At 41.1% G+C, this 27588-nt stretch overlaps 1 protein-coding gene across 13 annotated transcripts in view; it reads left to right on the top strand.

Moving 5' to 3' along the window:
• Positions 1–27588, top strand: part of atp2b2 (ATPase plasma membrane Ca2+ transporting 2) — a 1022617-nt gene that overhangs the window by 961568 nt on the left and 33461 nt on the right. For all 13 annotated transcript variants that reach the window (XM_078414003.1, XM_078414006.1, XM_078414002.1 and 10 more), the window contains 4 exons: positions 1702–1881; positions 6035–6122; positions 12475–12581; positions 22637–22828. In XM_078414003.1, the coding sequence (XP_078270129.1) occupies positions 1702–1881; positions 6035–6122; positions 12475–12581; positions 22637–22828 (567 nt within the window). The remainder of the gene's footprint in view (positions 1–1701; positions 1882–6034; positions 6123–12474; positions 12582–22636; positions 22829–27588) is intronic.

Below are 27588 nucleotides of genomic sequence, written 5' to 3'. Positions count from 1 at the left end.
AAAAATCAGCTTCCACCATTCAAGTTTAATTCTTAAAATAGAAAATATTTTAATAAACACTTAAGGGATTACGAGCTTATTCTTAAAAGGGAAAGCAAGATCTTATCTGCACCTTTACTGTACAATGGCTTTACTTCCTACCAGAAGTTTTCTTTTAAGTTGAGTGATGCTCTTAACAGAAATGTACATTGAGATTGCGTAGGTTGTTTGACAGACACAGCAAGAACCTTCTCTCCCCTCCCCCCACATCATTATTTTATTATTAGAATTGTATCCTCAATACAAAAAAAGCAACAGAACAGATTGTCATACCTACTCATATTTATCTGCAGATTGTGGAGATGCATTGTGATTTACATTCTGGATTATTGTTACTGTAAAGTTTCCAGTGAAGAATTCAGCTCTTGGCCCTGCCAAGACCAGTGCAAGTTCATTGGAAGCTGTGGACAAAGCATATTTCCACAGCATTCCTCTATTGCAACAAGAAGATCAGATGGAAGTGTTTCAAGGATGTACTCAAGACTTATGACCCACAATCAATCAAAATGGAGAAAGAACATGAGGTTAGCACTGAGAACCTGAAGTCTCCTCATCAGGAGTACACGGAAGCCCAGCAACAATAATTGAAGAAGAGGACCACCTACTATCCTGTCCACTCACCTGCCTTATCGAATACCTCCTTTCCCACTTGTGACTGAGTCTCAGGCACAAAAGATTCAAAGCTGAAAACACTTGAGACACTAGTGCAAAGTCGCAAGATTAAAGAACTTCAAATACCATGAATGAAATTCACTGATATTTTGAATTTTATTAATGAGATTTTGTTTTCTGAATATCCGTGTCCCTCCATTTCCATTGTCTTGAGAATCCCTAATTTTAATACTCCACTTAAAGTGGTCGTGCCTTCAATTCTGCAATTCCATCACAAAATTTCTCTATCTCTCTGCCTTGCTTTCTTCCTTTAAGGGTCTCCTTTAAACCTGAATCTCTGACCGAACGTTTGGTTTTGGACATTTAATGTTACTCGATCAATGTCTGTAGAGTGGTACACCTGTAAGGAGTGATGGAAATATAGACAATCCGTAAATAGAAGTCAAAATTGTCTCTTTTTCCACAGGAAAATTTAAACTATTTGATACCATAATTATATTTTGCTAGATTGCACAGATCAATGATACCAGCATGTGGAGAGAATCATAGATATATGTTACGTTATCATTGAGGTGTACAGAAAAGACTGTAATTATCAAATGTGCATCATTTAGCTTGGTATACTACACTTCAATGTGGATAACAAAAATATTCCATCCAAAAGATCTGGGGAGATTTATACGAAGTGAGTTACTTCGATAAAGATAATATATTAAATTAAATGATGAATTAAATGATGGTTAATTAGTTTGAAAATGTAACATTCTTCTCTCCGCAGATCATCTTCCAGTTTTATTTTATATTTCCAGATCCACACTATCATGTTTTCATATTAAGCTACCCATAGAGTTGGAATAATAAGCTGGAGAGAACAATTTCCAGAGAGATATATATATCTCTTGCGGTTTACATGTATCACGTCATTTTTGTTGTAATGTTATTTAATTTTACCACATCATTTTCCTTCATTTGGTTAAATAAGTTAACATTTTGTATAATAAGCGGAATTGAGTTGAACAACCTTGATTCCTCAACTATATTTTTGTGTAGGTTCCTGACGCCATCAAAAAATGCCAGCAAGCTGGTATTACAGTACGCATGGTTACAGGGGACAACATTAATACAGCTCGAGCCATTGCTATTAAATGTGGTATCATTAATCCAGGCGAGGACTTCATCTGCTTGGAGGGCAAAGATTTCAACAGGAGGATCCGGAATGAAAAAGGAGAGGTGAGTTAAACTCAGTATATTAAAGTATGTATAATGATGTCTGATCGTATTATATCATCGCAGTGTCATTCTGGTATGGCTTGTTAGTGTCATCTCCAGTTTAGTATACTGCCAAAATTACCCTATTTAGGATGGCCTGAAATATGACAGAAAAACCAGCTTAATATTACAGAAGCCAGTTTTAATATCTTTGTATGACACTATTCTATTCCTTGAAGCGCAGGAGGATGAAGGGTGATCTTATCAAGGTGTAGAAAATTATGAGAGGAATAGATCGGGTAGAGTCTCTTGCCCAGAGTAGATGAATCGAGGACCAGAGGACATAGGTTTAAGGTGAAGGGGAAAAAGATTTAATAGGTATCTGAGGGGTAGCTTTTTCACACAAAGGGTGGTGGGTGTATGGAACAAGCTGCCAGATGAGGTAGTTGAGGCTGGGACTATCCGAACATTTAAGAAACAGACAGGTTCATGGATAGGACAGGTTTGGCGGGATATGGACCAAACGCAGGCAGGTGTAGCTGGGACATGTTGGCCGGTGTGGGCAAGTTGGGCCGATGGGCCTGTTTCCACTCTGTATCATTCTATGACTCTATGACACAATTCCCTAGTGTGTGCAGGGTTAACACAGACTGTTAATTTAGGTCATTAGGATTCTGCAGGGAAATTATAACATGCAAAGCTATTAAACTTCTTTACATATGTATTTATCATTTATACCATTAACAATATTTATATCGTTAATGAAATCTATTATGCAGTGTTGGGTTAAAGACAGTATTTGGAATAATTACAATGCATACTTTTGATATAATTCTAACATATATATAATGTAACAAATTTCACTGTTTATATGCTGTAGAATCATCGAATGATACAGCACAGAAAGTAACCATTGAATGTGCACCAACTTTCACACAATTGTCTGGTTAGATTCACACCTCTACTCTTTCTCATACTTCTCCAATTTTCTGTTGTTAAATATTTATCCTGTTCCCTTTTGAAAACTATTTTAGACAATAGACAATAGACAATAGGTGCAGGAGTAGGCCATTCAGCCCTTCGAGCCAGCACCGCCATTCAATGCGATCATGGCTGATCACTCTCAATCAGTACCCCGTTCCTGCCTTCTCCCCATACCCCCTCACTCCGCTATCCTTAAGAGCTCTATCCAGCTCTCTCTTGAAAGCATCCAACGAACTGGCCTCCACTGCCTTCTGAGGCAGAGAATTCCACACCTTCACCACTCTCTGACTGAAAAAGTTCTTCCTCATCTCCGTTCTAAATGGCCTACCCCTTATTCTTAAACTGTGGCCCCTTGTTCTGGACTCCCCCAACATTGGGAACATGTTTCCTGCCTCTAATGTGTCCAATCCCCTAATTATCTTATATGTTTCAATAAGATCCCCCCTCATCCTTCTAAATTCCAGTGTATACAAGCCTAATTGCTCCAGCCTTTCAACATACGACAGTCCCGCCATTCCGGGAATCAACCTAGTGAACCTACGCTGCACGCCCTCAATAGCAAGAATATCCTTCCTCAAATTTTGATATCAAAACTGCACACAGTACTCCAGGTGCGGTCTCACCAGGGCCCGGTACAACTGTAGAAGGACCTCTTTGCTCCTAATTTATTTATTCTGTCAGTCAGGTAGTGCTTTCTAAAATAAATCACTCAATCCAAATACAAAAAAAATCTCACCTTTCCTTTGGTTCTCTTGCTAATCAACTTAAATTTCCTTGGGAACTGCTGGCCACATCCAACATGCCATGGCTCATACGTGTCACAGTACACAGATGCTCCTCGACTTACGATGCTTCCACTTAAGATATTTCGACTTTACGATACACATTCAATAGAAACCGTATTTTGAATGTTGATCTTTGCCCGGACTGGCAGACCTGTCCGCTGCCCAGACTGGCAGTGTCTTATGTGGCGCGACATTCTCTGGTGATGCTGGGCAACGGCAGCAAGCCGCAGCTCCCAGTCAGCCACGATTGGCAGCTGCCGCGGCTATGAGGTTTGGTAGGTTAGGTGTACTAAATACATCTTCGACTTACGATATTTTTGGAAAGTTTTCCATGGGTAATACGAACCAATAAACTGTGCAGCTGATTTTAATGTGCTAGTGTGTTCTATAAATGATGGAATGTAGTCAGTGCTTGTGGAAGAATGAAGCAATGGCCAGCATTCATAAAATGACAGAATGTGTCAGGCAATTAGTGTAGTGTCATGAATCACACTTAATTATACTGTACATGTCTGCTGTTTTACACTGCTCTTTAAAAATTTTTAATTACAACTTTCATCTTGGTGAATCAACCATATTTAAAATTATTGTTATTATAATATAATAATCAAATAATTAATCTATAATACCACAGCAAATCTATTGCCAATATACTGAAAAAGTAAAATAACTAATCTATTAGAAAATTGAATATTTTCCCCATTAAAACTAAAAGTGCAGCCTTTCCTGTTCCAAAGTTATCAGTGGGGAAGACGTTTGCATTAGTATCTTTCCAGCACTGTGTTCGTGCTGTTTTACTAGCCACATGGAACCACTTGAGGGTATGGGAATGTTTGAGGATATTGGCATTCTGTTAGGAAGTCCCAATGAGGTCCAAATCGGCTGTGAGTGGTTTGATTTATATTTGTAATCTCCCACAGCAACGCTATTTAGTATTCATTATCTGCAGATTTATTTTGTGCAAATTTAAATTATTTCCCTGTGAGGATCCCAGATGTCCTCCACTGTTTGCCATTTTGCAGTCCAGAGGATCAATACATTGACGACTGATTGTGCCACGTCTAGTTTGATCTTATGTCGACTTTGACTTCTTCAAGTTAGTCCTTGAAGAAGTATTGGCCTATTTTCATGATCTGCTTTAGAATATGGGACTGGCACAATGGTGCTGGTAGTACTGGCACAATGGTGGGACTGGCACAATGGTGGGACTGGCACAATGGTGGGACTGGCACAATGGTGGGACTAGCACAATGGTGGGACTGGCACAATGGTGTAGCTACTACTGACACAATGGTGGGACGGGCACAGTGGTGGGACTGGCACAATGGTGGGACTGGCACAATGGTGTGGCTAGTACTGGCACAGTGGTGGGACTGGCACAGTGGTGGGACTGACACAATGGTGGGACTGGCACAATGGTGTAGCTAGTACTAGCACAATGGTGGGACTGGCACAGTGGTGGGACTGGCACAATGGTGGGACTGGCACAATGGTGGGACTGGCACAATGGTGGGACTAGCACAATGGTGGGACTGGCACAATGGTGTAGCTACTACTGACACAATGGTGGGACGGGCACAGTGGTGCAACTGCCTCACAAGTCCAGTAAATCTGGTTCAATCAGGACCTTTGCATGCCGTCCATGCAAGGTTTATGCATTTTTGCTGCGATTATATAGTTTTCTTTCAAGTACCATGGCTTCCTCCCACATCCCGAAGCTGTGCAGGCTGATAGATTAATAGAGCACTATGAATTTCCCCCAGAATATAGGTGAGTGCTAGAATCTTTGGGAGAGAGTAAAATAGGATTCACCGAAGTGGATGCTTGATGGTCGGTGCTAAATGGGCCAAAGGGTCTGTTTCTGTGCTTTATGATTCGATGATATGTTTGTTGGGACTGGCCAGCCATTTGGCTTCACTACAAGCTCAGACTCGAGATCTGTGTTCAGATTCATTCCAGGTCTAAAGAGGAAAGTTTCTCCTGCCTTCCCATTGATAAAGCCTGAAATATTATACACTTGCTTTCCGAAACCCATGTTTTTATTCATGTGGATAACGAAGGATAGCTGGTTCTGTTACTCGATTCACAAATTCAGAAATCCACCAATAATTCAGAATTTGTTAACAATAAAGGAATGTTTATTTGACCCTTGAAAGTAATGCAATGAATGTATCGGAAGGAACTGCAGATGCTGGTTTAAACCGAAGATAGACAGAAAAAACCTGGAGTAACTCAGCAGGTCAGACAGCATCTGTGGAGAAAAGGAACAGGTGACGTTTCGGGTCGAGATCCCTCCGACTTCAAATGCAATGAATGTAATTTGTTACAGTTGCGTGAATGTAAAAGCATTGAGCTCATAACACATGAATAACCTGCACACGTTTAATTATTTGTTTCACTTTAAGGTTGAGCAAGAACGTATTGACAAAATCTGGCCAAAGCTCCGTGTACTTGCTCGGTCATCTCCTACTGACAAACATACTTTAGTGAAAGGTATGTAAACTTCTCAGCCTCTCTCGGTGCTGAATTTCTTCCACAATGGATTGATTGAGCTTTATAACCATTCTATATACCGTGAATCTGTCAATAAGAAGAAATGTACTGGTCAATGGCCAGAATTATTCTCAACAAAGTTTGGCAATCATTTCCATTCAATACATTACACCGCGAACAAGTGTTTTTATTTTGAACATAATCCAAGTCCACCAAATTATACCATGGTGTTTGGTCATTTTAAGGCTAAATCCCACCATGGCAGCTGGGGAATTTAAATAGCAGTAGTTACATCAATCTGGAACAAGGAGATAAACAGTATCAGTAAAATTGCAGGATTATATTTAAACCAGTTTATTGATGGCATTCCAAGAAAGAAATCCTTGCCATTTCTAGTTCACATCTGACACCAGATGTGAACTAGTAGTCGTAGTGCACTTTTAGCCTCCTTGCAAAGTGGGTCGAGCAAAACATTATGCTTGGGGCAGCTTGGTATTTGACAATAAGTATTGATCTTTCTTGTCACCAAACATAAAGTATTTAATGAAACAGTACGGTTGTTTTGACATTTGTATTTTAAAAATATTGTTCAAGTTTCTCAATGTATTGAAGAATGCTAACTTGGTGGAGTTTTGGCAGTGGCTCAGGAAGATGACACACTGTCACTTTCTCAATGAGGAGTGGGTGCTGAACATTGGCCTTCAAGTCTAGTATTTAATGTCACATACATGCGTACGGCGAGGTACAGGTACAATGAAAATCTTGCTTGCATGCAGGCATATAGGCTCGGACACCTCATGAAGACATTGATTATCTGTAACTTACATATAAATTATTCAATACAGTGAAAAGAAAGACGTGCAGAAAAACCAAGACATTAGTGCAAAGACACAGTGGAAAAAACGGTAGCGCAAGATGTGATTGCCAAGATAAGGTTAAGCAGTCTTTTGGTAGCGATATGTATCAGTGCGATGTACTGTCACCTTGAAAAAGTCAAACGTCATTATTTCATTTTCCAGCCAAATGACACGTATGTTTATTTATTGTGCTGCCATCTTTTTGGCTATAAAAAAAATACTGGGATTAGGGTAGTGCAGCTCTGTTCACGAGCCTGATGGTTGCAGAAAGTAGCTGTTCCTCAGTATGGAAGTGTGGGACATAAGGCTACTGTACCTCCTGCCTGATGGCAACAGTGGGACGTGGGCATGGGCCAGATGGCAAGAATGCTTGAATCCGCCTTCCTGAGGCAGCGCCTCCTGTAGATGCTGACGATGGTGGCAGGGCTGTGCCAGACCGAGCTGAGTCCACTACTCTCTGCAGCCTTGTTTAGTTTTAGTTTAGTTTAGTTTATTATCATGTGTGCCGAGGTACAAAGCTTTTTGTTACGTGCTAACCAGTCAGCAGAAAGACAATGCATGATTACAATCAACGCATTTACAGTGCATCGACACATGATAAGGGAATAACGTTTAGTGCAAGGTAAAGCCAGCAAAGTCCGGTCAAAGATAGTCCAAAGGACACCAAAGAGGTAGATAGTAGTTCAGCACTGCTCTCTGGTTGTGGTAGGATGATTCAATTACCTGATAACAGCTGGGAAAAAACTGTCCCTAAATCTGGTGGTGAGATTTCTTGCTGGAGAAGCCCAGATCTTTCAAAATGAATAAAGGTTTAACGGCTGCTATTCAGATAGTCAAATTAAAGCAGACAACTTTAATCAGCCTGACCAATCCCTTATTGTTTTAAGCTATTGCAATAAGTCACAGAAATTCAATATGCACTAAACATAATTAGCACTTATTATTGGTTTGGCAATTTTATGATGAATTGCATTGGAAATATTTGTCCATAAATTCTCCAGCATTTTTCAAAGCGTTTCATCTGGTTCTCTGCACATGTGAACATCTCCGATACATGAAGTAAACTGTATAAACAAATTATTTAACTTCTTTCATCTAAAACATGCATTTACAAGGAAACTGCTGAGCAACTCCGAATGCTTATTCGTAAATGTAATATTAAACATGTACTTGGCTTATCTTTTCATTTTTCTTAAATTTTCCAAAACCTTTGCTTTCAATACTATTATTTTATTTTATTTTTCTTTTAGAATTCTTGCCATTTAGACTAAAAGCTAAATTTAAACATGTACATGCATATCTAGTGAGTCTCAGCCAAGTTTGACTTGTGCAGATGAATATCACTTAAAATTTGTACGTATACCATTACTGTCCGCAGATGTTCCAATGAGTTTCTCAGAAGTTTAGACAGAAAATAATAGATGATGTGCCCATGAAGAAGACAATGGGAGGGGTGACTAATAGCTCAGATAAATATGTAGGTTTAACCAAGAATGGTGTTGGGAGGAGGCAAGAAGATTGACCAATCAAAGAGGAGTTCCAGAGCACAGCGGCCAGAATGACAAGAGAAGGTAGCCCTGGATAGAAGTATGGGCCAGCTGGTGGCACTGATATACAGGATCAAAATTAGAAGGATTCACAATTCACGACTGGGCTCCATTGGAAATGGTAATGGAGGTGGGAAGAGGAATGAAGGGATTCAACAGGCCAGCTCAAAACATTTTTAAATCATGGATTGGAGGAGAAGGTGAGTGGGGACACTATGGAACAATATAGGACAATGATAGTGGGGTTAGACACAAAATGCTGGAGTAATTCAATGGGACAGGCAGCATCTCTGGAGAGAAGGAATGGATGATGTTTCGGGTCAAGACCCTTCTTCAGACTTCCTAGCCAATGATGGTGGGGTTCCCTGATGTGTTCAGAGTGAAGGCCCTTAACATTGATGCCATGTCAATCAAGTCTTTTCTCACTCTTCTAAACTCCAGTGGGATGTTTTGTTCATTTTGGTTTAACCATAAAGACCTCCAGTTAAGAATGTGAAAACATATTGGCCAGAATTACCTTCCGGGTGGTAGATAAAGGTCCACATTAATATAAATTGCAGCCAATAATTTTAGGCTCAATAATTGAGGGCACTGCACATGATAAAGTATTAAGACCATACCTGCAGTAATAGGCCATTCAGCCCATCTAGTCTACTCTACCATTCAATCATGGCTGATCTATCTTTCCATCTCAACCCCATTCTTCTGTCTTCTCCCCGTAAACATCGACACCCTTACTAATCAGGAACCTATCAATCTTCGCTTTAAAAATACCCAATGCAGCCATCTGTGGCAAAGAATTCCACAGATTCACCACCCTCTGGCTAATGAAATTCCTCCATCTCCATTTGGAAGGTACGCCCTTTATTTGTGAGACTGTGCCCTCTGTTCTAGACTCTCCAATTACTGGAAACATCCCCTCCTCATCCACTCCATCTGGGCCTTTCATTATCCGGCAGGTTTCAATCAGATCCCCCCTTATCCTTCTAAACTGTAGCCAGTACAGGCCTAGAGCCTTCGAACGCTCCTCATATGTTAACTCAATCATCCCTGGGATTGTTCTCGTAAACTTCCTCCGGTTGGACCCACTCCAAAGCCAACTCATCCTTCCTCAGATAAATATTCAAAATGTGGCCTCACCAGTGCTGGATAAAGCCTCAGCATTACATCCTTGCTTTTATATTCTAGTCCTATTGAAAGGAATAGAAACATTGCATTTGCCTTCCTTACCACTGACTCAACCTGCAAATCAACCTTTTGGGAATCGTGTACTAGCACTCCCAAGTCCCTTTGTACTTCCAATTTCTGAATCATCTCCCCATTTAGTAACTAGTCTACGCCTTTATTCCTTCTACCAAAGTACATGACCACACACTTTGCTATGTTGTACTCCATTTGGCACTTCTTTGCCCACTCACCCAACCTGTCCAAGCACCCACTCCTCTGTAATAGCGATTGGAATCACTTCTGTCCCTGACTCTCTTGAACTTCCGGCACATGCCGGTGTCTTCCACTGTGAAGACTGACACAAAAATGTATTCAATTCATTCGCCGTTTTTTTGTTGCCCATTACTACTTCTCTAGCATCATTTTTTAGCGGTCCAATGTCCACTCTTGCCTCTTTTTTATTTCCCTATATATCTGTTAAATCTTCTGGTATCCTCTTTTATATTATTGGTTAACCTACCTTCATATTTCAACTTTTCTCCCCTTATTGCTTTTTTTTAGTTGCCTCCTTCGTTTTTAAAAGCTTCTCAAATCCAAATATAGAGGTATATTAAGAGTAAAAGGGCGGTGAGGGAGAGAATAGGTTCGCTTAAAGATTAGCATGACTATCTGTATGTAGAGACACAGAGGATGGGAGAGATTTTTGATGTTTCTCTGCAGTTTTTATTGTGGAGAAGTTAATGGAAGTTGAGGAATTGAAGCTAATGAATTGTGATGTCTTGGATCATAAACGAATTAACAAAGGTGAGGCATTGATGGTATGAAAGGGCATTACAGTAGATAAATCCACAGCGTCTGACCACATGCATCCTTGGTACTTGTGAGAAGCTAAGGAGGAAATTGTGGAGTCCCTTGCAGATGTTTGTATTATTTTTAGCCAAAGGTGAACTTCTGGAAGACTAGAGGGAAGCTAATGTTGCACCTTTAAGGCCGGAGGAAGAACTATAGGCGGTGGGGCAAAGTGGATAATTACCAGAGGAGATTTTCATGGGACAAGATATTCCAGCATGAATGTGTTGGGAATGGATGAGAAAGTGGGATAACATAGAACGAGTGTAAACGGGTGATCAATGGTTGGCATGAACTCAGCGGGCCAAAGAGGCAGCCTGTTTCCATGCTGAATCTCTCATCTAAATTAAACTATAGCGAACAATGACTGGTCGGCACCTGGGGAGTGGTGTGAAATAGAAATACCTGGTTCCCTGAAAGTGGTGTTGCACGTAGATCACGTGGTTAAGAAGGCTCATTGACCTTCATCTGTCAGGATAGGCAAAATGCTGGAGTAACTCAACGGGACAGGCAGCATCTCTGGAGAGAAGGAATGGGTGACGTTTCAGGTCGAGACCCTTCTTCAGACTCATCAGTCAGGAATTCAGTATAGAAATTGAGACGTTATTTTACAGTTTTACAAAATGCTGGTGGGGTGGCACTTGGGAGTATTGTGTTTAGTTTTAGTCACTCTGATATTGGAAAATTGCTACTTTTCTGGATAGAGTGCAGAGAAGACTGATATGGAACCATGCCGTCAATCCGACTTAAATTGTCATCTTGGTTCGCACGGACGAATTGGGCCGAGGGTCCTCTTTCCATGATGCGTTATTCTCTGACTCGTGTCAACTCTGTCAAAACCTAACATAATTTAAGTTGACAATAAAAATTCAATTTAACTAAAGTCTGTGAAGGGGCTTGGTAATTCACGGGAAAAGACATTGTTTACTTATTCTTGTTCGCACTTTATTTGTAGTTCGTTCACGTGCATGGTTAAGTCAGAGGTGAATAATCCTTTAAATAGACACAACGTGCTGGAGTAACTCAGCGGGTCAGGCAGCGTCTCTGGAGAAAAAAGATAGGTGTCGTTTCGAGCCGGGACTCACATAGTGTTAATGTGCGGGGTTCGCTGGTCGGCGCGGACTCAGTGGGTCGAAGGGCCTGTTTCCGCGCTGTATCTCTAAAACTAAAACTAAAGTGTGAAAATTGTGTTGCTTTCTGTTTGACGTCACAACCTGCTTACTCTGCATTCTTCTGGAATACAATCAGTGTACACATTTGAGTGCCCTCACCATGACGGAGTTGGGAGCAAGCATATCATAATTATGCATGCATGCTGTGAGTACTGTTCTGGACTGGTGAGCTCTCAAGGTACTGAAGAGAATTGGAAAACCTCCAATTTAGCTTATTAACTGTCTTGGAATCTGCTCGGAACATTGCATTGATTTCTGCAATTGGTCATACAGCAACATATTCTAATGTTTGTACAGAAACAGACTGATGATCACGTTAATAATGTTCATAACCAGCAACACTACAATTACTTTATTGAGGCTCGTATCATTTGCTCATCAATTGTGTGGCATTGTTGGTGATGATTAAGCAGGAAATTATTTTAGCCAAAGGAGTCAGAGACAAAATGTTCTTTTTAATTGCTTTTACCTCTCTCCTGATTCATCATTATTTTCATTTAAACATTAGCCTGGCTGTTTTTCACATTATTAAAAATAAAATGATGTAATTGCTTGAAGGTGTTGGGACAGAGAGCTGACTACTAAAAGCTGACATTGTTGTCTGTGAAATTATTACCTTGGGCACCAGTGCTGACGTGAGTAATTGGAGGGGGGCAAGTGGAGGGAGTTTGCCTGTGAACGGTTTGAGAGGGAAGTTCAGTGTCTACTCAGATTTATTCCTTCTAACGAGCTCCTACGAACTGGCTTTTGTTTGTTACAGGTATCATTGACAGTTTGTGTGGAGAGCGGAGGCAGGTCGTAGCAGTAACTGGTGATGGAACCAATGATGGACCGGCGCTGAAAAAAGCAGATGTTGGGTTTGCTATGGTAGGTGATGAAACGTTCACATTATATCGATTGTGATCAATTAGCAGTCTGATTGGTAAGATTTGAGTTGATGTTTAAGTGGCATATGGTGGCAGTAGAACCATCAATATTTATCGTCTTTCAACACAAATATCTTGTAATAAATTGTCACATCTGTTAAGTTTACTCAAGACATTCATAGTTCTAAGGAGGACTGAAGAAGGGTCTCGACCCGAAACGTCACCCATTCCTTCTCTCCTGAGATGCTGCCTGACCCGCTGAGTTACTCCAGCATTTTGCGATACTGATAAAACAGAGATTGTTTCATCAGGCTGAAGAATTAAGAATTATGAAACATTGCTTCAGGATTGTTTTCAAACTAAAAAAAGGAAAAATGTCTCAACATCTTTACCCAGGAGGACTGCAGATGCTTAATTGTTAAGTAGTTCAAGGAGGAAATTCATAAATTTTTGGAGGCAGATAAAATCAAGGGGTAGGAATATCCAGTTGGAAAATAGTCATGAGGCATGTGATTAGCCATTATTTTATTAAATCGTGGAATAGGCTTGAGGGACCCATGGCCAAATCCTGCTTACATTCTTATCAATTCCAACAATCCAGCAGTGTGGACACATTGAATCTGACTTCAATGAAAATTATTAACAAATGTGGCAATATACTCCAAGATATATTGGACACACATATTCTGCCTGCTTATTCCATTTGATCTGGAATGGAATGAGATAAAGTTGTTTAAATAACCCGGCATAGACTCCCAAAATTGGTTTTAAAGCACATTGCGTCGATAAGATTGTACTGTAAAATGAAAGTGGATGAACTAATGGTATTCAAAACCCAAACCACTGCAGATGTTGAAAACCTGAAATAACAATAACAGTAAAGCAGCATCTAGCGGAGAGAACAGAGTTTACGTCATCAACCTTTAAAATGTAACTATTCTCTCATCACAGATGCTATACAATTTGCTGCATATTTGTGTATGCAGATACAAAATATCTTGCTTTTAAATAACAGAATAACTTTTCATCGCAGATATTTTGTGAATCCCTACCTTAGTTAGCATTTTTCCATTTCAGAAGATGAAAAATTGCAGAACCTTGAAATTGGTTCAAGAAAACCTTTTGGAATAACATATTGAATTTACCCAGTGGCTTAACCAGCTTGGAGTTAGTCACTGATGTGCACTGAGTTGTGATGCTGGTTGAGAACCCATAAAGGGAATAGTGCATCTAGAAGATGAGTTTTTTTTTAGTAATCCCTCTGATAAATATTTAAGAATTCAAGAATGGACAGGCTTTTGTTATAAAAGCCCGACAATTGAGGAATCTCTGTGCCTGGCACCCATGGAACTCTCCCACACCAAGAAGGGAAAGCAAAGCAGAAAATTAACAAAAAAACTTACTTTGTTTGAATAAAATAAGTATGCTTAGAAAAGTACTTCAGCACACAACACAAAAACTGTTGTATATAATCTTATTGAAACATATAAGATTATCAAGGGGTTGGACACGTTAGAGGCAGGAAACATGTTCCCAATGTTGGGGGAGTCCAGAACCAGGGGCCACAGTTTAAGAATAAGGGATCGTCCATTTAGAACGGAGATGAGGAAAAACTTTTTCAGTCAGAGAGTTGTAAATCTGTGGAATTCTCTGCCTCAGAAGGCAGTGGAGGCCAATTCCCTGGATGCTTTCAAGAGAGAGCTAGATAGAGCTCTTAAAGATAGCGGAGTCCAGGGATATGGGGAGAAGGCAGGAACGGGGTACTGATTGTGAATGATCAGCCATGATCACATTGAATGACAGTGTTGACTCGGAGGGCCGAATGGCCTCCTCCTGCACCTATTGTCGATTGTCTATAAAATAAAGAGATTTAATCTGAGATATTGAACCAGATTATTTGAAGGATAAAGATATGTCTGGAAATTCAAACTTGGCCAATAATGCTAACTGTTGTATATAATCAGATCGGCACAATGTATTCTGTCTCGAAAATTCATTCCAATGGAGGCAGAATAGTATTTGCTGATTTTACTAAACAGTGCAGTTAGTGTTACCAACTGCACAGCAGTTATTGTACTCAAAGTGCTCTTCAAATTGGAAGAAAAAATACATTGGAGATGTAATTTTAAACTCGCATTTGCTTTTAAAAATATAAGTGCCAAAAGGCTCTCCTGGTGACTCAGCAAGATTGGGTATCATTTAACTGAGCCGAGAACATTGGAAAGCATTTTGTCTCTTGCCCCGTTACTGATCTCCATTGAAGTATTGCAATTAACCTCAGTATCGCCATGTTGGGGAAGAAGAAATTGATTGGGGTATTCATTTTATTTCGGGTTTTGTGATGTCAATATATTAGATTTGAAGTTTTGACATGTGCTACCAGTGAATTGAACATAGCGACGAGGCTTTGCAATTTCCATCTTAACTCCATACATGGGAGATAAATTACGAAGATAGATACGAAGAGGAAAGAAGATTAGACTTTATTGCCTTCCATCACAGTGAGGAAAGTGGGGAATCCGCTGTGGTGGATGTTTATGTTAACTTTTATGTAGCTGTGTGTTTTGCTGCTTTTTTTAGTATGGCTGTATGGTAATCAAGTTTCACTGTACCTTAATTGGTACACGTGACAATAAACAGACCTTTGAGACCTTTGCAACCTTTGAAAAATGCTGGAGTAACTCAGCGGGACAGGCAGCATCTCTGGATAAAAGGAATGGGTGATGTTTCTTGTCGAGACCCTTCTTCAGACTGAAACAGGGGAGAGGGAGATACTGAGATAAGGAAATTACTGTTCCATTCATTAATCTTACTTACTCTGCAAATGACCATGAATAACTTTTTGTGGAATCAGTAAATCTAAGCACAAAGTTTATAATTGCTGCAGTGTAAATTGGCCTAATCTTCTGCAATCCTAGAAATATAGAAACTAGGTGCAGGAATAGGCCATTCAACCCTTCAAGCCAGCACCGCCATTCAATATAATCATGGCTGATCATCCAAAATCAGAACCCCGTTCCCGCTTTTTCCCCATATCCCTTGATTCCTTTAGCCCTAAGAGCTAAATCTAAGTCTCTAACTCTCTATTGAAAACTACCAGACCATTTCAGATTGCTATGCACTGAATTATGAATTATTTAACAAAAAGAATGATATGCAGTCAAGATACTAAACCTACTTGTTAATTAGAAAGCTCCTAACCTTGTCTCCATACACATAAACTTGTCAGTCATTTCCACTTTTTCTCATTCAAAGGTTAGGAATGGTTTACACTTGCCGGGTTATTGTCATTTTCTAGACTAATTACATGTATTTCTACACAAATGAAGTCATTCTAGGCATGTTCAGAATGGAAGATGTGATGTGAAAAGTATACAGTGGTCCTCCTTTGATAGGCATTCCACGGTTTAGTTTGCATTTACACACCAAGTTTTATAAAGATACTAGCAAAGAGGGCCCGTTGGGCCCATCCCCACACCCCCCATTCTCTCCTCCCCCATCCCCACTCTTACTCTCCCTACACTCTCCCCTTTGGCCCGTCCTCTTAGGGTTTCCATTCTAGAGATGGGGGGGGTAGGTGTGGAGGGGGGAGGGAGGGGGGGGGAAGGGGTGGAGGGGGTGGAGGGAGGGAGAGGGGAGGACCTCCCCTTTTCCCAGTACCCCTCTTTCCCCCACCACCAAGTCCCCTCCGCAACGACCCCTGTTGTCCCACTCCCCAGTCCCCATTCTCAGACCCCGCCACCATTTTCTCTCCCCCAGACACACTGTTAGCATCAGTTAAAGGCCCGGGGGGGGGGGGGTTGCGGGGGATCGGATCAGTGAAAGGTCCGGGGGGGGGGGGGGGGGGGATAGCGGGGAGAGGGTCTCCCGGGTGTGGGAGAGAGGAGAGAAGCAAGGGGAGAGAGGAGAGGTGAGCCTGTGATCGCGGGCTTGCGCCGCTAACGGCGTCCATTTTTTTGGTGCGAGTGAGGAGATTCCGCACATGCGTGCTGAGCACAGAGTGAGGAGATAGATTGCATGAATTTTTTTTTAATTACAACGTGTCTCCTTTGGAATATAGGAGCCTTCATCCATGCTATGATAGATAGGCTCATTTAGGGTGACACACATCATCTGTTGGGTCAGGGAAGAGAAAACAAGCAATGACTTGTCTCGAAGATAGGCACAAAAAGCTGGAGTAACTCAGCGGGTCAGACAGCATAGGTGACGTTTCAGGTCGAGACCCTTCTTCAGACTGAAGAAGGTCTTGACCCGAAACACCATCTGTTTCTTTTCTCGAGAGATGCTGTTTGACGTGTTGAGTTACTCCAGCTTTTTGTGCCAATCTTTGGTTTGAACCAGAGTCTGCAGTTCCTTCCTACACAGATCGGTTGTCTTGATTGATTTGCTTGAGTGTCACCTGTGAAGGGGATGGGGTCATCCATGCTCTCCTGTCTTCTATCCCCAATCCAATTTGGTAAAACATCTTGCACCAAAACTAGTTATTGGGTGAAGGTCTGATGGCCATTGATGTTTCATTTGTAGCCCAGTGGCCTAGGTTTATAACATCTCATATTTAAGAAATGATGTGGATTAAACTACTGTTTTCATGCTTATCTGGTAATAAAGCCTTCATTTTTTCCACTAGTGGGAGAGTTTCATTTTTTGATTTTACTTCAATGATAAACCAACCCTATGTTTTGCATATCATTTCTTCAACATGTTGGATCAATAGTTATGTTTCATTCATTTGTGCACTCAGGAGCCACTGGTGCACATCATTTCTCATTTGAACGACATAAATATTTGCGTTGAGCATTCATCAGAATTCCGAACAGACTTCCACAACAGAGATTTGGAAATCCTGCCATCATCTTGAACATTTTAGGAGAAAATAAATCAGAAAATTGGGGTCAAGAATATCTGCCGTTTGCTGCTTTGACTGTTCTACGTGTATCAAAGTATTATTGCATCTTACTGAAGTCATGCCAGATACTATATGGAGAGCAGACAAAATGTAGTGCCAGTCAGCGTGATGTGACAAAGGTGATGCCACTCCGAAGCTCAGATCCCCAACCCAAGTCCTCACAGTGTTCAGCAACAAAAAGCCTCACTACTTGTCATAAGTGAGAGGAATAGAATTAGGCGAGTCTACTCCGCCATTCAATCATGGCTGATCTATCTCTCCCTCCTAACCCCATTCTCCTGCCTTCTCCCCTTAACCTCCGACACCTGTACTAACCAAGAATTTATCTCTCTGCCTTCAAAATATCAACTGACGGCCTCCACAGCCGTCTGTAGCAAAGAATTCCACAGATTCACCACCCTCTGACTAAAGAAATTTCTTCACATCTCCTTCTTAAAAGAACGTCCTGTAATTCTGAGGCTATGAACCTCTAGTCCTGGACTCTCCCACTAGTGGAAACAGCCTCTCCACATCCACTCTATCCAATCCTTTCACTATTCTGTAAGTTTCAATGAGGTCCCCCCTCATTCTTCTAAACTCCAGCGAGGTCAGGCCCAGCGCCGGCAAACGCTCATCGTAGGTTAACCTACTCATTCCTGGGATCATTCTTGTAAACCTCCTCTGGACCCTCTCCAGAGCCAGCACATCCTTCCTCGGAGATGGTCCCCAAAATTGCTCACAATATGAGGGGTTGTCGATGCATTCCTGTACATTTGGTGCATGGCATCGTTCTCTGAACGACCCTGAAGTCCGACTGTTCCTGACATTTTTGCTGACTCCTCAAACCTGCTGCTCTCAGACATGGTCACATTTCTGTGCTGAGTGAGCACAGTTCACGAGATGACTGAAGATCAGAGACAGGGCTCTCAGCAGGAACCCGTATCCACCCAGTGAGCAGAAAGCAATTACTTCACCTGATTCTCAGCACGGTGCAGATGTCAGGGAGACGGTAAATGGCTGTTCAATGAAATACACCACTGCTGGCAGCCTGTGTGTCATGAATGACGTCAGTCCAAGGCCCCAGCACCCTGGCTTGCCATAATGGAAACTATACCCTGAAGAAAGGAAAGAAGCTAATGTCAGGCACTGCCAAGACCACTCTGAGCATTAGCTTTTGTAACAAATGAGGGCGCGATCACTTACATTGCACTTTGATCAAGTTTACATCCCAACTTTGAAAATAATTGATGGCCCATGTTTTTTTTTTTAGTATTCATCTCAATATGGTAGGAGAATGCTTCCTGGTTGTTAAGGTAAAGTTTGGAAAATGAGGGAAATGTATTTGTGCCTCTGCAATATGAACTTGAGTTTACTCACTAAACAAGGAAGGCCAGCAGGAGAAAGCTAGTGTAACAAAGATGTGAATGTGGGTTTCACATTAGATACCTCGGCTGGGGCAAGGGTGGACATTATTCCCAAGGTGGAAGTCCAAGTTCTTGGCTGATGGACAGAGGATAGGAATCTCTGCAATTGGTCATCATTAAGAGACTCATTCAATTTTAGACAGAAGCTGCCAGTTGCTTCCCTTCTGAGATTGCCAATTCACACAAATTAATGGTTGTAGTTGTATTGCACCCATGCACAGCAGGGAAAGGGTTGAAACTATTGGGCTTTCCGCATTTAATCTTTTAAATAGAACAAAAAACAGATCAAGAACACCTTCTTCAGCTCACAATGCCTGGTTGAACTAATATTCTATTCCTGCCTGCAACCCATATCCCTCAATTTCCTGCTTATCAACATACTTATCCAAAAGCCACTTAAATTTAATCAAGGTGTGCATGAAGAATCAGATGTTTTTTTCCCCATTATTGCATTATGGAGCAAGACAATTATCAAATTGTTTCTCTGATTTAGATTCTTGAAGGAAATTTCTTCATTTAACTTACTTAACTTTTCTTCCGCTGTTTCTTCGACGGCCAGAATGGAATTCCGATCCATGAGAAAGAAAATTCTTTAAAATATTTATTATACTGGAAGAAAAATTAAGTAAAATGCAAATTACTGTTAGCTCGAGGAGAAATTTTGAAAGGAGAAAAAAAATCTACAGAACATTTGTAGCTGAAGTTTGATCCATTATGTACAAACGCATATGGTTTTAATCCTATAGAGAATTTCCAGAGAGAGTTTGTGTACTTCATGAATAATTTTTATGCTTTACTAATTCCCTGAAGAAATCCAAAGCAAAACATTTCTTAAATTGTATATACACATATCACCAGAAACTTTTTTTTAAAAATGGACATAAGAACTGAGAGCAGGAGGAGGTCATAAAGTCCTAGAGCCTTTCCTACATTCCAGCTAGATCATGTCTTTTCTGGCCATGACCTCAGCTCCTCTTTCTTGCCCATAACCTTTGACTTCTCAATAGTCCAAATTCTGTTTGTCTTAGTTCTGAATATATTCAATGCTTGAGCTTCTACAGTTTCATGACTTTCTCAGAGAAGAAATTCCTCCTTGTCACAAGTGATAGGAGCAGAATTAGGCCAACCAGTCCATCATGTCTACTCCGCCATTCAATCATGGCTGATCTCTCTCCCTCCTAACCCCATTCTCCTGTCTTCTCCCTATTACCTCTGACACCTGTACTAATCAAGAATCCATCTATCTCTGCCTTAAAAATATCCACTGAATTGGCCTCCACAGCCTTCTGTGGCAAAGAATTGCACAGATTCACCACCCTCTAACTAAAGAAATTCCTCCCCAACTCCTTCTTCAAGGAACATCCTTTAATTCTGAGGCTATGACCTCTAGTCCTAGACTCTCACACTTGTGGAAGCATCTCTACCTTAAATGCCTCTAAATTGTCTCTATTTTTGAACTATCTCTTATCCTGAAACCCCACTAGTTTTAGCTTCCCCCCCCCCCCCCCCCATGTGGAGACATTTTCTCTCAGCATCCAGCCTGTGCAGCCCATTACAGACGAACATGTCTCATAAAATAAGAAAATAACTGCAGATGCTGGTACAAATCGATTTATTCACAAAATGCTGGGGTAACTCAGCAGGTCAGGCAGCATCTCGGGAGAGAAGGAATGGGTGACGTTTCGGGTCGAGACCCTTCTTCAGACTGATGAATGTCTCATAAAATTCCTTCTTATTCTTCTGAACTCCAGTGGATATAGATTATACTCTAGAGCAGCCCTTCATACTGGGAATCAACCTTCCTTTCGGCCTCACGATATATTCCATCCGCCAAATTTCTGTCCACTTTCTACATATAACAATGTTCTTTTGTTGATTCTCTGTGTCTCCCCTCAACTTTCTTTACCGGGTATTTTTGTATGGTCAGCAAAGTGACTGCAATGCACTCTCCCTTCATCAAAGTTATAAGTTGGAATTAGCCCAGCAAAGATGCTTGATGCAGCTTGTCAACTGTTATTGTCTCCCCAAACATGACTTGTGTGGTAAGAGTTTACGTTGCATCTGATCAAAGGCCTTTTTGACACCCAAATAAATACACTATGCTTACAAATTTCACATTACCACACTGTTACAAACTCAAAGAACTCTACTACATTCTTTAAGCAGAGTTTCTCAGTCATAAGATGGTTACCTCTCTTACCTCTCCTTAATTGCATCATGTTTTTTGTAAATGTCCTATCATTACTTTAATAATGGATTCTATTACCAATGGGAATGTTAGCCTAACAGGTCTAAGTTTCCTGCTTGCTTTCTCCCTCCTCTCTAGAATAGGGATATTTCATTTTCAGTTTGCAGTTTTCAGTCCATTGCAAAATATATTGACAAAAGTCTTTAGATGTATGGAATTGTTAGTCCCTCTCTAAAACACAGCAATTTCCCCTTGCAAAATCAACCCATATTTTCAATTTAAAGGCACCATATTATGCTATTTATCTCATAAGTTGCTGCAGAGCTGCTTAGAATATTATTTTTTAATGTATTTTGATGACAGATTTCATTCCCGGTTTTCTTATGTAACATCCCTAATTCAAGGCTGTTACCATGGCGATAGTTAAAACCAAGAGAGCAAAATATGTTTGCCTGAAAAACTCATCTGTAAATAACACTTTAGGAACTCATTTGAAGTGATTGTAGCATTTTCATTTTGTCATATGCTAATTTGTAAATGAAAATTTGTGAGCTCTGTTGGTTACTCATCTCAATAACACATTATAATTTCCAGAATTATACTTTCATAAGGGCAGTAGATATTGGGAGTTTAAAGTCACTTCACTGCAGTGCTAGATGTTTCTCTGAGATTTGCTGTTCCTACAGTCACGACTCCCTTCAAAATGAATTAGCATTTGACTTCTTTGACTACGACTGATTGGAAAAAAATGTGCTCCATTCCCCAGCTTGCCATCTCACTGCATGTTCATGAATTTGAATGAATGGATTTACACAAACCCTGCACATTAAAAATAGCAGATTAGGCCATTCAGGCCCATCTAATAAAATCATGAGTAATCTTTCACCTTATCATCACCTTACTGCACAATTCCCATATCTCTTGATTTGCTTCATATCCAGAGTCTTTAGATCTTCCTCATCAATATATTCAGTGACGAGCCTTTTTAGTCCTTTGGAGTAGAGATTTCCTAAAAGTCACTGGCAGTCTGTGTGAAGAAATTTATGCTCATCTCGGTTCAGAATGACCAATCAATTAGTTTAAGACTTGTGATCCTAAATTCTGGGCAGTCCAGCTTGGGGAAACATCATCCCTGCATCTAACCTGTCAAGTGAGAATTTTATATATTTCAATGAGATCACTGCATGTTTCTAAACCCAAGAACAAATACTGTAAATCAGCCCGCTGAACCTCTCCTCATTGCACATATCCCAGATTACTGCAATTAAAACATCTCGACTCTTGTACCCAAATTCTTTGACAATATGGACAATATTATTTGCCTTCCTAATTGCTGACTGTACCTGCTTGTTCTCTTACAGTGATTTGTGTACAAGGACTTCCAGATCCGTTTCAACACTGACATTTTTCAGTCAGCGGATTTATCTTTTTGAAAAATATTAATTTTTAAACCTAACCAATCACTGTACTTTACTGCTTTCTTACTCCCTGGAATCTGTCTTTCAGAGATACTTCTGGGAGCTCTGACGCTGGTTAACATTCTTTTCACTGTATTTCAGGGCATTGCTGGCACCGACGTGGCAAAGGAAGCCTCTGACATTATCTTGACTGACGACAACTTCAGCAGCATTGTGAAGGCTGTCATGTGGGGCCGAAATGTTTACGACAGCATCTCCAAGTTCCTGCAATTCCAGCTGACAGTGAACGTTGTGGCAGTGATTGTGGCGTTCACTGGAGCATGCATCACCCAGGTGAGAGCCTCATTGCGGGTGCACACATCCACAGAGAACAAAAGGGCCTGTTCTCAGCTCATTGAGCAGTAGACAATGCTGTGCTACACAACTCATCAGCACTGATTGACTATCTGTCTTCCAGGCACTAATGGAGTAGTCTTCATTTAAATATTTTGAATTACAGCCGATGTTGAGGCACTCGATGCCCGAATGAATACACACTGAAAGCGAGTTGGAATAGAAGAAAGATTTCTTTCAAAATCAAAATTTGCGGCTTTGGTTTCCATGATGTTTCCAGGAGTAAAATTAAATTTCTTACCAGAAAGATGTTATGCATAATTAAGAGCATTACTCATCCTAAATTGTAACATGGGGATTTCAGCATAGCACGAAAGAAACTAATATCATTGCATACTTTGATAGTTACCCAAAAGGGATAAACTCTATCATGAATTTAACATCGACTCAATGATTATACAGAGAGATGGGCGACAGACAAATTGATATGTGTTGCACTCTTTATATCCCCACTTGCAGAGGGGAAAGTAAAAGGAGAGGTGAGGAGTTTCTGTCAAATAATATCAAAGAACGGGACAAGAAAAAAAATATTTTGGTTGCTTGGATGGTTATTGACAAGAGATTATCAATTTATAATTGATATTAACTCAGGTAGCGCAGCTGGTAGAGCCATTGCTTCACAGCGCCGGAGACTGGGTTTGATCCTGACTTCCGGTGCTGTCTGTGTGGAGTTTGCGTGTTCACCCTGTGACCGTGTGGGTTTGCTCCAGGTGCTCCGGTTTCCACCCACATCCCAGAGAGCGAGTTTGTAGGTTAAAAAGGGAGTGGACGCAAAAGTGGGACTGCAGAGAACCAGTGTGAATGGATGATCGATGGTGTGCATGGACTCGATGGGCCAAATGGCCTCTTTCCAGGCTGTATCTCTCTACTAAGCTGATTGAACAGATGGTCTGTGAAGGAGAAGGGACTGAAGTGATGGGAAATATCAGCGGTTGAGACGAGTTGTGGTACATCAGTGACGCCAAGCCGTGAGCAAGGATTAATGAGAGTCTCGAGCAAGAGTGTGGGAGATTGTAAAATGCAATGTGGGAGTGGGGATAGTGTTGGCCTGCTGATGTTCGATTCCTTTAATGTGGAAGTGCCTATTTATATCCATATTCTGGAAGCTATTCACACAACAGATTGGCCTGCAGGGTGACCCAATAGTTTAGTTTCCCCGGTTATAGTTAGCAATAACATAGAATGCTTCAGTCCATAGCCTACCCGAATGAAAACTTTTCATGCCCTTTCCCCGTGTAAAGGATAAATGACTGTCTGGGCCATTGACGAATCACAATTAGTTTTCATTGCTGTCCAATATGATGTCTAATGTATCTCCAACCCTAGAAATGTACAGTAAACCCTCATTTCAATGAGCCTCTTTATAACAGCTTTTGGTTATAGTGGACGTTCCCCCAGACCAGCGCTGCCTCCCCGGCCCCTGAGAGCGGGCTTCCGAGGGCCCACGCCCGACTCGCAAGGTGCACCGGCGAGCCCTTCTTCACCACCACGTGGTCCAGTTGAAGCAGCTGTTTTTGCAGCTCACGTTGTAGCCCCTGGGGACAGAGCTTCCTTCAGGCTGCCGCCACCGACAGGACACGCCCGGCCAACGTGGTTCTCCCTCCCCTCTCACCAGCTGCCGCCACTTCTTCCTTGGTTCGTTCGACCGCTGCCACGTCCTCCTCCTCCTCCCGTCACTCTGTCCTCTCGGCCTCTTTCCCCCTCCCCCCTCCCCAACACCCTCCCCTCCACCATCGCCTTCTCCTCCTCCCCAGTGTCACCAACATACTCCACCTTTGGAAGCGACAGCAGGTGTGAGGGGAGGGAGCCCCATCTTGTCATTGGCAATGGCCTGAAGAAAGCACTAACTGCAAGGGGCTACACATGAGCCAAAACAACAGCCATGTGAACCAGTGAAGAAGGACCCGCTGTTACAGACCAGCGACATCAGTACTTAGTGAAAGGTGAAAGGATACAATGTGCTGGAGTAACTCTGCCGACTGAATCAGTTTGAAGAAAGGCCCTGGCGTCACCATTAGCAAATTTGCAGCTGATACAAAGCTGGGTGCCAGTGTGAACCGTGAGGAAGATGCTATGAGGTTGCAGGGTGACTTGGACAGGTTGTGTGAGTGGGCGGATGCATGGCAGATGCAGTTTAATGTGGATAAGTGTGAGGTTATCCACTTTGGTGGTAAGAATAGGAAGGCAATTTATTATCTGAATGGTGTCAAGTTAGGAAAAGGGGACGTACAACGAGATCTGGGTGTCCTAGTGCATCAGTCACTGAAAGGAAGCATGCAGGTACAGCAGGCAGTGAAGAAAGCCAATGGAATGTTGGCCTTCATATCAAGAGGAGTTGAGTATAGGAGCAAAGAGGTCCTTCTGCAGTTGTACAGGGCCCTAGTGAGACTGCACCTGGAGTACTGTGTGCAATTTTGGTCTCCAAATTTGAGGAAGGATATTCTTGCTATTGAGGGCGTGCAGCGTAGGTTTACTAGGTTAATTCCCGGAATGGCGGGACTGTCATATGTTGAAAGACTGGAGCGACTAGACTTGTATACACTGGAATTTAGAAGGATGAGAGGGGATCTTATCGAAACGTATAAGATTATTAAGGGGTTGGACACGTTAGAGACAGGAAACATTGTTCCCAATGTTGGGGGAGTCCAGAACCAGGGGCCACAGTTTAAGAATAAGGGATAGGCCTTTAGAACGGAGATGAGGAAAACCTTTTTCAGTCAGAGAGTTGTGAATCTGTGGAATTCTCTGCCTCAGAAGGCAGTGGAGGCCAATTCTCTGAATGCATTCAAGAGAGAGCTAGATAGAGCTCTTAAGGATAGCGGAGTCGGGGGGGTATGGGGAGAAGGCAGGAATGGGGTACTGATTGAGAATGATCAGCCACGATCACATTGCTGGCTCGAAGGGCCGAATGGCCTACTCCTGCACCTATTGTCTATTGTCTATTGTCTATCCATGTTCTCCAGCGATGCTGCCTGACCTGCTGATTGACTCCAGCACTTTGTGTTCTTTTGTGTATTAACCATCGTCTGCAGCTCTTTGCTTCAACAATGTACAATGAGAATACCTTACTGGGTTATAACTGGCAATTGGCAATAATAGACATAATTCCCCTCCCACGTATGATCCGTTATAACGAGGGGATGCTCTACTAATTTTCTTTCCATAATGCAGTACCTTAACAGTTCAACTGACATCTCATAAAGCAAGCACCACAGGCCCAATTCTTCACGTTGGTAATTTTGGAGAAAAATATATAATTAATAACTAGCATATTTTGTGAGAAAAGGCAAGTGAACTATTTATCCCTATCGACTGAATATTGGTGTTGAAAATCCCAAAGTTGTTACTCAATTCATTGCTTCTGGATGGGCTATAAGGTAATTGGAAGAACTCTATTTCAGTCAAAAGGCTTGGGATTTTTAATTTAAACCTTCATTCATTTTTCATTATTTTGAAATTACCCCAGGGACTTGCAACAACTGCCACTGCAGTTATTTATATATTGGGCTCAATGCATTTACCTTTACAGTTCAACTGTGAAATCTCTTCTGGTTAGATTGCTATTTATACTGTAAGGCATGAAGTACTGTGACATTGAAAGCAATGACTTTGTAACATTGAAGGTAATTGCCTCTATTCTCCTTCATTCAGTTTTCCTCCAGGTTCTGTTGGTAAAGTCAGCTCATCATTGGGGAAATCAGTGCTGTTATCTGTCTATTTTTATAACTGGTGTCTTAACGCTGTTCCATTTCTAAGTCCTAAACACACTCTTTTCATTGTTAGCACTAACTGCTTATGTGCAGGCCAGTAAACAAATTCAAGACTGAAGTAGATTTCCAACTGTTAAGGAGTCGTGGGTGATGCCATCAGGCAGGAGAGTGAAGTTGATGCTAACGATCAAATCTGTTACTATCTCACTGAGAAGATGAGCTATTAATCCTCACATTCTGAATGTTCTTCTGAGTAGAACAGTTCTTGGAATTATATGATATTCTGTTTCATTCAATGGACTCTGCACCTACACTTCATTTTGGTTCAACAGCTGTTTAGTTCCAAACAATTACTTTAAAATTGTGTTAATGAGAGTTTGTATTACTTCCATTCAAAATCTTTTGGGGAATTGTTTCCATTTATATTTCATTCGTATTTCATGGTGTTGTTTTTTTTTAGCAATACTGAAAAGAGATTTTTGATATCTCATAAATTCAATCAGGTTTGTGTGTTAATACATATTGGTTGAAATTGTTGTTTTTTTTTCTCAAATCAATACAACTTTCCTTTAAAGAATGAAACTAATTTTCTAATGGTTTGAATAGCAATACGTTAATGAGGCTTTTCTCTCTGTTTAAATTGAATAGAAATTCTCTGGCAAAGTATATTAAGTGGGATTACCCTCTCCATCAATTCTGAAATGTTACCACATATCGCTCTCCTAACTTGGATATTTCCAGCATTTTCTGTTTTACTTCTCATTTCCACCGGGACAATAATCACAAGGAAGTCATTCCCAACCATTGCTCAATAGATGGAGAACAAAATACAATTCAAGTTGGACCAAGCTTTTGAGAACTGTAGGAAAAAACATGAGATTCCCTTTCAGGAAGGGAGGACTTTGTTGGAATCTCTTTCCTTTCTTCTCCATGTAAACATTTGGCACAAATGTTTACCTGGGTAAGGATTTGGTCTCATTCAAAATCTTG

Source organism: Rhinoraja longicauda, chromosome 17, assembly GCF_053455715.1.
Source record: "Rhinoraja longicauda isolate Sanriku21f chromosome 17, sRhiLon1.1, whole genome shotgun sequence".
NCBI classification, from domain to species: Eukaryota; Metazoa; Chordata; class Chondrichthyes; order Rajiformes; family Arhynchobatidae; genus Rhinoraja; species Rhinoraja longicauda.
The sequence above is the reverse complement of the archived record's forward strand: the minus strand, read 5'-3'. Positions and strand labels throughout refer to the sequence as shown.